This window comes from Bremia lactucae, linkage group LG13 (assembly GCF_004359215.1).
Source record: "Bremia lactucae strain SF5 linkage group LG13, whole genome shotgun sequence".
Taxonomy (NCBI): Eukaryota; Oomycota; class Peronosporomycetes; order Peronosporales; family Peronosporaceae; genus Bremia; species Bremia lactucae.
Window position 1 is genome coordinate 1,184,780 of NC_090622.1, and position 11,698 is coordinate 1,196,477.

The 11,698-nt window shown below is 44.1% G+C and overlaps 1 protein-coding gene across 1 annotated transcript; it reads right to left on the reverse strand.

Annotated features, from left to right (window-relative positions):
• Positions 1–1,222: 1,222 nt before the first annotated feature.
• On the reverse strand, positions 1,223–2,776 carry CCR75_008959 (uncharacterized protein). Its single transcript, XM_067967006.1, has 2 exons — positions 2,372–2,776; positions 1,223–2,308 (listed from the first exon to the last, which is right to left on the reverse strand). The coding sequence occupies exons 1-2, from the start codon at positions 2,705–2,707 to the stop codon at positions 1,319–1,321; spliced, it is 1,326 nt and encodes a 441-aa protein (XP_067818924.1). The 5' UTR covers positions 2,708–2,776; the 3' UTR covers positions 1,223–1,318.
• Positions 2,777–11,698: the final 8,922 nt, after the last annotated feature.

Sequence of the window (11,698 nt, forward strand, 5' to 3'; positions counted from 1 at the left end):
GTCTTTTAAATGAAAAATGGGGTATCCATGTCACCATGAGATGCGCCGCGCAGCCTCAGCCGGCCAATGGTACCGCTAACTTTCAATGACTTCGATCAGCATTGGTGGTTGGTCCAGCCATAGCCACCAAATGTTGCAGATGTTGTTCTGCCATCAATGGAGACAGCGTTGAAGAGAGCTGTAGATGACTATGACGATTCTGAGGGTTACCGCAAGCGCATGCTTCTTGAGCGTGTGCTTGCGGTCTCCAATAATGTTATTGTCAGTGATCCTGTGCGAGCAGAGACTCGAGGCCGGCCAACAGGGTCAACACGCCGGTTGCCATCCGCGTTTGGGCTCGCAGATGCAGCTGCTAATCCTGCACCTCGTCGATGCTGTGGATGGTGTTCCCAGTCAGGGCACAATGCACGTACATGCCACACAGTTTTAAATGTATATATAGAGCCAGTGGAGAATTTAGAAGTAGCAGATGTGTAAGTTAGACCATTTTTGCACACATTTGGCAGCAATTACATATCCCTATGGTGTTGCATGGGCCTTTATAGCAGCTTGACCATCAGCAAGAGAAGCATGTGCAATTGTGTGGGGGAAGCAAGAGTGTTCATCTTGATATAGTTGTTGTAACAGGGAAGGTTGCAATTTGAAGGTGAGTGTCATCTGGGTGTTGAAATTCTTACAGTTGGGTTCATTCTCTTTGACCAATCAGAAGCACAATTTTCTGCTCCTCACCTCTAACTGTAGCCAATCAGAAGGGTGGATTACAGCCAATCAAAATTAATTTTGGGGGGATGGTTAACGTTTGGGTGGTGGATGGATAATGCTTCCTTAAAAGAAATATATCTACATGTAAAAATATAAAATTTAGTTTTTATAGAATAGTTGTTGCTTTTTATGTTATATTTATTCATTTTTTTTTATTCTAATTAATGTTATATATAATTTGCATTGATCAAACAAAAGATGATTTAAAGTTTCGACAAACACTTTTTTCTAAACTTTTAATTCAAAATGATGCTCTAAAGTATTCTACCGATGACTCAGGTCTAATAATACTGCCAAACTCATTCTATTGATTATTATTGCCGTATTTTCAAGACTGAATGGGAGCAAATCTCGCTACAAGACAAGGAGGCCATACGGGCAAAATTTGCTTAAATGATCGAGCTCTCGACGCAGCCTTTCAAGTCAATACTAAATGACATATTTTCTTGTAAACATCGTCTTCTCATTAAGTGCGAAATTAAAAACATTTTTTTACAAAATTTACAGCATCCACTACAGACAGGGGCAACTTCACGTAGTCTGTGACTCTAGCTTACTATACCTCGGTAAGTTGCGCGGTCTCCAAGTGACCCGTTTGGTTCATGTACGTGAGCTGCACATTGCCGACGCTGTCAATGTCCATGGCGGTAATACCGCAGTGGTTATAGCGCATGCGGCCCCACGTCCCATCGGGATCGACGCCGAGCGCCTTGCACACAAACCAGCGAATGACATTAGCATGGCACACGACGACACGAAATCGGTCCTTGGGTCGCGTTTGCGTCGAATGGACCCCAAATGTCGATGCATAGAGCTTTTGATCTTCTTCACTCAATTCCCGCTCGTCGACTTCGAGATCCTGTGGAATCAAGTGTCGAAACATCATGCGATACGCCATCTTCAGGCGCGCGCAATCGGAGACCATATTGTCAAGTTTCTCTCTCGCAAGTTGTTGCCGATTACTATTCGGGAGGGGGTTCCCCGGCCACGCTTCTCGATACAATTTATTTTCCCCAAAACGTACCTTCCCTGTGGGAAAAGCGTCTCCAATTGTTTGTGCCGTTTCGACGGCACGACGGATGCCACTATGGTAAATAGGAAATGTAGGGTATCGTTTAAGTACCATTCGGTCGGACAAATATTTATACAAAAAGGTTCCGGTGGCACGAGCCTGCTGAACCCCGAGCTCCGTCAAGGGACCGCGCAGGTCCGTCGAGGGCGTCGGAGACGTATTGTAATGTCCGTGACGCACGAATATGACGTGCGTGGAACGGCTTTGGTCCACGAGTGACAAGTTGGAAGATGGAGCGATTACACGAGCCTCAGCGGCCACGGCAATGGCTGTCATCCAGTCCATTAAAACATGCACGCTTACCGCCGCAAGATTGCGTGTACTACCATTGGCCAACTTTAGACAAAAGGACGAATTGTCTTGGCGGTCGACAGTAGCCCCACTAATGTCCCACGCCCCCTTGATCGCGCCATATCGCTGCTTGCTGTCGATCGTGTAGTACGACAGTTCTTGTCCTCGTAGTACAAAAATCCGCTACATATCGTACACTTTTAGCTGAATACATGTCCGCACATATTTGAAAAAAATTGATCGTACATTTTTCCAGGATTGCAAACCAGACTCGCCTTTTTTCAAGAGCTGGCCCTCCATGAGCACGTCGGTCTTGAAAATCTGGACCCGAGCGTCCTGGAGTTTCGATTCGGAGAAATTGTTGCTCAAGTCCGTGACCACGGTCGAACGCATCATCGAAGACGGGCGTAGGAGAGACGCCATCATGGACGGTCGAGGGGCGTGGGAGTCGTTTGCCACTTGCGAGGCACCAAGGCCACCACTGGACGTGGGTGCAAAGTGATTGAAATTCGACAGACGCGAGTTTAGCACATGCGACGGTCGCACGTCCTCCTCGGTTTGATCTGGCGACATTATTGGCATTGTTTTTATGCACGGAGCTTGATCGTTGGCAACGTTGCAAAAGAGCGTTTGAGGGGCCCCATCTGGGAACGAAAACTTGCTAAAGGACTGACGGCATGATTTTGTGGTCTAAGGCCACATAAATTCACAGATGGTTTAATTTTCTGGTCAAAAGACACAAAAAAGACGCGTATGGGGTGTGGAAAAAGTTGCTGGCCTCTCCCGTCTCTACGAAAGAACTAAAATAGCACTTGATTGGCTATGCTAATAATTTGAGGCTAATTAAAAGGTTTCATTAAATTTGCCTCTCTTTTAAACAATTTCTAATATATACTTGTTACTTTGCATTAAAACTTGTCAACGCGCAAACTTTTAAATTTGGATGATGTGGTTGTCGTCCGTCACCCACTGATGAATTATTCGTAATTATATTTGACGATGTAGTTTCAACTACATATTAAGCTGAAACACGTAGAAGTTGTGACGAGCTCAAGCACGGAGAGAAGGTGCGACGCAAGATAATTTATTTACTATGATATAAGTATCAATAACGTGGCTCCAACTTCTTAACGCGTGAGAGGCTTTGTTTCATCAACTTACTAATGTTTCATGTTATGTCTTCAATGGAAATGGTAATTTGAGGACACAGACCTTCTCCATGTGTATTTTAGGGTCGGTCATCGCACCCTTGGCTTTCGACTCGTTCGGGACATTTTTTGGCTATTTTTACAAGCTTAAAAAAACATTTTTTAGATCATTTTTCTTTGAAAACTTGAGTTGGCAATTTATGTGGCGGACTAATTACACAATATAAATGCTCGGGCAACATAACGATAAACCTCCAACTTCACAATTTGGAAACAAAAAAAAAGTATTTTAACGGAAGGGATTTCAAAACAGAGGGGTTCTAATTTGTTTACTTTTGTTGCTAAGCCGCGCCTAGGAACTAAAAAATTTCTTCTGCACGTCGTGAGCGTGAATGATAATCCGAAGGTACTATTATTAGTGTGGATTAGCTTGTACTGAAGCAGTGAACAGAGCCCGTACTATAATGGTATGAATCAAATGAAGAGGAGAGATAAGAAGAAAATTAAAGAAAATTAAATTATTATGGAACCTTTACTAGTACTGGTAAGTATTAGTTAACCTTACACTGATTACAGTGTAGGTAGGGTGCCTCGGAACTTCACGTACACAAGAGTACAGAGGAAAGTTTCTAAGTAATTTAGGAGCTTTGGCTACCAAAAGGTAATCCAATGGATTTTAGAGTTAGGTAAAAGTGCAACTGTATAAATAGAATTAGCTTCCTACGTAACGATGCTCTATCTACTACTAAACTTATTTTACTAATATCCAACTAAGTATGGCGCCTCCTTGCGGGTTGATCTAGACTTAAATCAACCAATCAGTAAAGCTAATATTTCATTGCATCAATAATATCAGATTTGGTATTATTGGAACCATGTAAGTCAAAATTACTAATAATGATAATAATTTTGTAATTCTTTGCTTATTTCCTCTTATCGGAAATAATACTTATGTAACGGGACACACGTTACATCACGCCCCCCTAACGGACATTCACTTAAGTGATTGATGTAGGGTGACAGGCGAGATTATTAAGTCTTTCCCTGTAATTCGCATTATTAGTTTTAATCAAAATACCGATTTCAATTGCTTTTTAATTTTAGTCAAAGTACCGATTTTATTTGCATTTTATTTCTAATCAAAATACCTATTTTATTTGCATTCTTCATTTTTACCAGAATCAAGATGAGTCTGTGCGCGTCGGCCGCGTGGCCGCTGCAGCTGCACGGATTAGTGTAGCTGTCTATAAGGCAAATGTTTCAGTAGACGCTGATGTGTCTACTGCGGGGGGAATAGCTCCTTCTCCTCCCATTGGAGGCGACTGGTATATCATCTGTTGATGGCATTGCAGGTGGCAGGGACAAGTCACCTGCTCCACCAATTGTAGGTGACTGGACCAAGTCACCTGCATCGCCCGACTCAATGTCTACTGAGAAGGCCGCCGAATCACCCGGGGCCAAGTCCGTTAAACCTTTGGGTTTTAACATGACTATTAAAGAGGTAATGACGAGGTTGTTTGACTAATCGGACCTCTTTGGTGGGAAGTCACATCATTTGACTCCGAGGGCGATGACCACTCTATTGACTCAAGTATGCGTCACCAGGAATTAAGTGGTCGCGAAGTTAAGAGCGCTGCTTGTGGTGCTAGTTTGCATCACCAGAAAAGAAGTAAATTTAGGGATTGCTTCCAACGTCAATTTAACGCTAACGTTATCATAAGCCAGCAGGAGAAGGACCGCAATACGTTGCGGTTCGCTCCTGAAAAGAGGCCTTGGATACCCTCTAAGAAAAATTGCATTCGGTGGTCTGGTATGACCAACGATCAATATCATATTCCGTAATTCGACTCATCCAGGCTTCACAAGCCTGGTTGGTTACCCACTAAGAAAAATTGCATTCGTTGGTCTGGTATGACCAACGATCAATATCATATTCCGTTATTCGACTCATCCAGGCTTTACAAGCCTGGTGAAAATAAAACAGAATTTTTCATCGATGCCTTTTACGGTATCGGTGGTATGCTTGCAAACGGGCAAAGGAGGTCAAACCTTTGTTGCAAGTTTGGACAGCTGTTGTACAGAATGTACAAAATATAGTCTGTGAGGTCTGGCTTGACGAGCTAAATGCTTTTCGTGAACGGTTCGACAGACGGACCGTAGTCGGTCCACGCTATAAGTTGCACCGTTTGTCTAGAGAGGCAGGGACTCCTTGCCTCTCGTGGGAGGACTCATGCCCATGCTGTTTCAAGGCAGGTGATGCCCCTAAGAAAGCATATTCTCTCAAAGATACTCATCGGAGGACTTTTATCTCTTACGAGATACCTTAAAGGACCATCATTTCACGAGCGCGGAAAGCGCTCGTTCTCCGATGGACCTTCTGCCGAGGAGGATGGGTCTCGTCGCACTGCAAGTCGAGATCCGGAACGTCCAACATCAGTTTGGAACGAGGTTCCCAACTATAATGCGATGGTGGATACCCTCGCCAACGAACGAGATAATTCGTTCGAGCCCCCTTTGCCTCACGGTGGTCCAAGAAACTTTCAACAAGAAAGCGCTTTTACCACCTGTATTAATCAATGGTAATAAAGGGGGAGGAAGATCAGGTTCGCCTCGTTTGGCGAGCACGATTATACATCGTGATTTGGATCACACCCTTTCTTATTTAAGGATGAATCTTTATCCGCGCGATCCCGTCGCCGCGAGTTTGCGGTGACGGTCGATAATGTTTCTCGGGGCCAGTTAAAATGTGGTGCGCAGTGTGCGACTGAACAACTAACGAGCGAAAGAACAAATCAGTCCCTTCAAAACGAAATGTTGACAGCTCGTCAGAAGATATCTTCCTTGGAGGAAAGAGTGTATCGTCTGGTTCAAGAGAATCGAACCATGTTCCGAGACAATAAGTCTTTGGCTCAGAACCATTAGGCTTTGGCTGATGCTCTTGACCGTTCGGTGTAATCCGGAATCAGAAGGAGTTTCGTACTGATAGTACGCCCAACATAAAACGTAGGATGCGTACGCATACTATGAGGCAGCTCGTTGTCTATGCATTGCCTTGGCGATGTAGTACACGAAACGGGTCGATATACTTGGGCAGTTATTACATCTGTCTACATTCATCACTGCGTGTTTGGTAAGTTTTAACGCAAGCAGTAGGACGGTCATTAACAATACATGAAAGTATGTTTGCTCTTCCATTTCTATCTGAGTTCCGTTTCTGTCGGTCCACTGCATCAGCGATGGAATCTGTACAAAACAAACCACAGCTTCTCTAGCCAGCACGAATTCACCTGCTGACTCGGTTTTATTTTTTTTCAGTGCGACCGGCTTGCACTGCGGAATTATCAATCATTTCTTTTTTGAAAGTATTATGATTCTCATTAATAGTATTGTTTTTGATACTGAGTCTTTCAGCATCGTTGTCTACTTTAATTTTATTTAACTCAACATTGGTATTCTTCGCATTGACCTTAGGCATAATGCGTGATGAGCAAGAGCTAAAAGGTTCTTTGCGTGAGCGGCCCCCCCCCCTCACCGCATAAGAGTTACTTTCAAACAGCGTCAGTATATGTAGGTAGCGTAATCCGTTCACAAAAATGGTGTATGCTTTGTAATACCATGCACTGAATTGTTGATGGCAAATTCTTCATCGGCAAGAACTCGCTTCAACTCTATAAAAAGTGGACGTATTCGCGAAGGATCTCTTCGAGAAAACGGTTTGCACGCTCCGACGGACCATCTGTTTCAGGATGATCAGCGGTTGACATTTTTAAATGTGCTCCAAGTGATTTGAACACTGTTTGCCAAAAAAAAAATTCGCCGAGAATTCAGGGTCTTATTCTAAGACCAGTTCACGAAGTAATCCATGGAGTCGAAATATCGTGTTAATAAAGACACAAGCACAGCTTCTAATCGTGATCGACTCCAGGACGGCAGCAAGACGTACCATCTTGCTAAAACGGTCAATAAAAATAAAAATACCATTATTCTTGTGGGTGTCTTCGGAATCCGAAGACGCTGTCCATAGCTACGGACTGCCATCATTATGACGAAACAGGCAGAGGTTGTAACGGAGCACGGGATGAAGCTTTGGGCTTTACCAGTTGACAAACTTTACAAGCACATACATACTTGCGGACGAACTCATACTGGCGGGGCCAGTAGAAGTCGCGACTCATCGTGCGATAGCTCGTCTCACGTCCACGATGCCCGCTTATTGGTGCATCGTGGTACTCACGCATGGTGCGTAATCGCAAGTCATTACGGGTGGAAATGACGATACGAGGTGTTTCGCCAGCAATGGCTGTGTAATACGGTAACCATTGCGTGTTGTGTATCGATCTGTTGATGATCGATATAATTTTTGCAGTCCTTTTAAGGATTGCTGGGATTAATTTTTAAGATTATCCATTAGCCTTTTTAAGAGCCTTATCTTCTTGATAAGCTCATCATACGTCGTCGAGTAATATTGACGACGAAACACTTATTGCTGCAGCAGTGGTCTTATTCTCACTGTTGATTTGCGCAGTCGGCTTAAAATCGGGCTGGCGCGAAAGAGCATCAGCGACGACATTAAGTCGTCCTGGTCTTACCTCCACGGAGAAGTAACATTCCGCGTAGAATGACAACCATCTCGCCATTCTTTGCGAGAGGTGTGGACGTCTTACGGCCGTGCGTATAGACGCATGGTCCGTGTACACAATGAATGGTCTATCTTTCAAGGTATAAACCCATAATTTAGCCAGTACATATTTCAGGTCAAGGAGTTCCTTATTATGCACCGGATAGTTACGTTAAGCTGGTTGAAAATGGCGCATTTGATAACAGACAATGCGGTCTGCGCCGTCTGTGCCATATTAAATTAACGCACAGCGATTGCAAAATCGCTGGCGTCACAGACCACATGAAAAGGTCGGCTTGGTCAGCGATCGTCAGGATTGGCGATTGCATCAAGCTTTCCTTGATACCCTTGAAGGAACGCTTACAATCAGCATTCCATGACCACTTAACATTTTTCTTCAACGAAGAAGAGAGATGTACTGTCATTTCGGCATAATTGCGTAAGTACTTGTGCAGGTACGCCTAGAACCGAAGAATTTTTTAAGTCCATTTACATCGACTGGCACAGGCCAATCGATGATCGCCTTGATCGTTTCTGGATCCGGGCGTACACCGTGTTTACCCAAGAAGTGGTATTTCGCTTGCAGCTAATATAAAATTCTTAAGAATTGCATACAACTAGTGCTTACGCATAAGCGTAAGAGCCTGTCGGACAGGTGCGATGTACTTTAACATCCAACTTTCCGTTCATGGCTCTGCTATGAGTGAAAATGTCATCAAAATAGCTCGGTGCAAAATCTCACACCGATCTTAACAGATTGGTCACACATCTGTTAAATGTAGCTGGGCATGACTAGTCACATAGCATGCCGCTTGGGTTGGTTGCTGCTATGAACGGAATATCTTGCTCACGCATAAAGATTTGATAAAATACATATATCAAATCCACTGACGGAAGGATAGTACTCTTTGACATACCGTCAATGATTACGTCCTTTTGTAGTTTCGGCGTTTGAGCTGGTAAAGATCGGCGTTCAATTTGAAGAATACTTTCACTACCACCATCATACTGTTGCTTTATCCGATGACGGATCTGACCACCCTTTCCATACGCACACAGAAGGTCGGAGAGCTATGTGGGGAAGTTAATTCAATCACATGGCCCGCTGCTAAGGGTTCAGCAAAAAAATTGTCGATCGCTATTACTTGTTGACGAGGCAATGGCCATTGCTTCATGACACAGTATTCCGAAATTGATATTAGGTCGATTTCGTGTCGACTGCATTTAACCTTAGGCAACTCGCACAGTACTGATTCAGGTAAGACATCCATGAATTCTTCTAGATTTTTATATAAAAGGTTTGTCCTCAAAAACTCCCAGGATTGGGACGTAAAACGTTCAATCCGAGTATTCTTATCGAGGATACTTTCGTCCATTAATGATTTACTGAGAATTCGTTCGTTCTCAAAAAATACTATTGCCGACCGATTAACGGCCACGTAATTGTCATCTGTGACACGTACGCAGGTCTGCTTGACTTAACCACGACGCAGATCAAGCAAGAACCGTTTCCGTTCCAGCGTTGGCAATTGAGTTTTCTCTGATGTTTAATTCGAAGGCGCTAATAGATCAAGTGTAAGCGGCTACACTTTATCCATTGTTTACGAAGACATTGATTGTCGGCTACACTTAATCCATTATTTACGAAGACATTGATTGTCTCAGTTTCTTCTTTGGTACTTAATTCCAAAGGAACCTGGGGACCTTTGACCACAGGTTTCCGAAGACTTATTCCTTCAGAAACTATTTAGGGAGTATCCTCCCAACTGCCTCTAGCTGTGGTTGCGCTATCACAGCAAGATTCTCTACGATAGACTCCAGTCGATCTAAAACTTTTACACTGTCTCTCATAGACTGGCATTTAAACTTTCTTGGATGGTGCTCTTTATGCAAGCATCCTTGTTTCATACCACTCAACTTATTCAAGTGGTCGAACTTCGACGCTGCCTGTGCGTGTACACAGCCGTCGGGATCTAACTCCAGAATTTGTTGTGTATTCACACTAAGGACTTGTGAAGTCATGCTTACGACCGACCCATAAGCGAGACCATCGCACTCACTTGAAGGACATCCACACGCTTGTGGACGCTCCAAGACGTTCATCAGATGACCATCTGATGAGCAAAAGACAGGCATCGCCACGATTTAATGCTTCCAAATTATACATGAATCGTACTTCCGAGCCATGGTAATATAAATATGACATCAAATTGTCATCTAAATCTAGTACGATGAAAACATCATCGTACTGTTTACCCTTCAACGTGAATCGGATACCAACTACACATTTCTTTACCGTTACAGATGCGGCTGTCATCTTCGTCAGAGGGATATCGCGCTTAAAAAGTTAAGGCTGCGAAGTTTAAGTGATTGGCGCCTAGCAAAATTATTCGACGCCCCACAGTTGATTATGGACTCAAGTGGAACCCTATTTGACACTTTTTTCAGGATGATGAGGTCAATCTTTATCCTATGAGGAAGTTATACACAATATATGTGTGTGGGAAGCATCTTTTGTCAAAAGGCTTGCAAATACTTTTGACGTGCAGAATTAGAAGGACACTCCGCGCCTACTGACCCCCGACCGTTTTTGGACGATACGCGTCGCCATTATGATTGCGCAACAGCGTCGGATCCGCGTCCTCCGCTGTTCCTAGCGAGAGGTCAGTATTTTTTGCTCAGTGTTTCTAAGCCCTGACCATGGGGCATTACACTCATAGGCGTAGTAGCCCGTCTTTAGACTACGATTACAGTTTTGTAATAGTTTGTAACTAGAAAAGAGAAATTTCTCGCTCTCTAATTACGAGAGATCCATAGGTTCCGGACCTCCGTTTTCGTGTCGTCTCTGTGGACGATATGCATCCGAGCGGACGAAAGTCTGATTCAGGCTGAATTTCTCCTGTTCCGCTGAAGAGATCTATTGGTCAAGCGACTCTAATTCTCGCAGGAACAGGTGGGTTTTAACAAGGCCGTCTGCAAGACCTCTACTAATCACAATTAGAATTGTGTTTCTTCATTAATTGGATGACTAACGATACAACTAACCATGTATCGTGTATGTTGGGCATAAGCGTGAATGTTACGCTTGACTAATGATAGAACTGACCATGTATCGTGAATGTTGGGCATAAGCGTGAATTACACTTGCCCTGCTTCAATCCAGGAGCTCGACTCGAGCCCTGAATCCTGCACGTGGCCCTCAAATGTTTGTCTGAGCCGGGTCTTAAATACCTCATACGACCCAAAGACTAACGGGTCGTGAAGCTTGAGCCCCAAGGCCCCCGATTCGGCACGTCCGGCTAAGTTGGACATGCCAAATTTCACTTCGTTCGCATTATCACTGGTACGACGAGCTTCTATGGCGTCGTCTAATTCGACGAAAATTCTAAGAGTGAGTCGCCTTCGACTCCCTTAAGCTTTAGAAGTTTCTATCTTTAAGCTTTCGAGTCGACACGGAAACGTCGGCTCATAAGCAGTATTTCGATGTTGCTGTCTCAACAGTTCCAAACGTTGAGCACCCAGTTCTATCAACACCTTCGCGTGTTGAGTGCTGGTGAAGTAAGGCTTTTTTTTCTCGGGCCGCGTCGAGTCCGTGCTGTATGAACTCAGTTATGACCGCATGCTGTTCACCTCTTCCCAGAGTGTACAGCATGACCCCAACGGCTGGCCCGCCTATGACCGAACTCATTCGTTCGAGCGCTCTCCATTGTAGGTCACTCAAATGAGTTAGCCCTTCACGCGTGGCGTGATACATCGATGCTTGGAAAAAGCATCGAGATAAAAATCTTCCTCAGCGCGAAAGTTCTT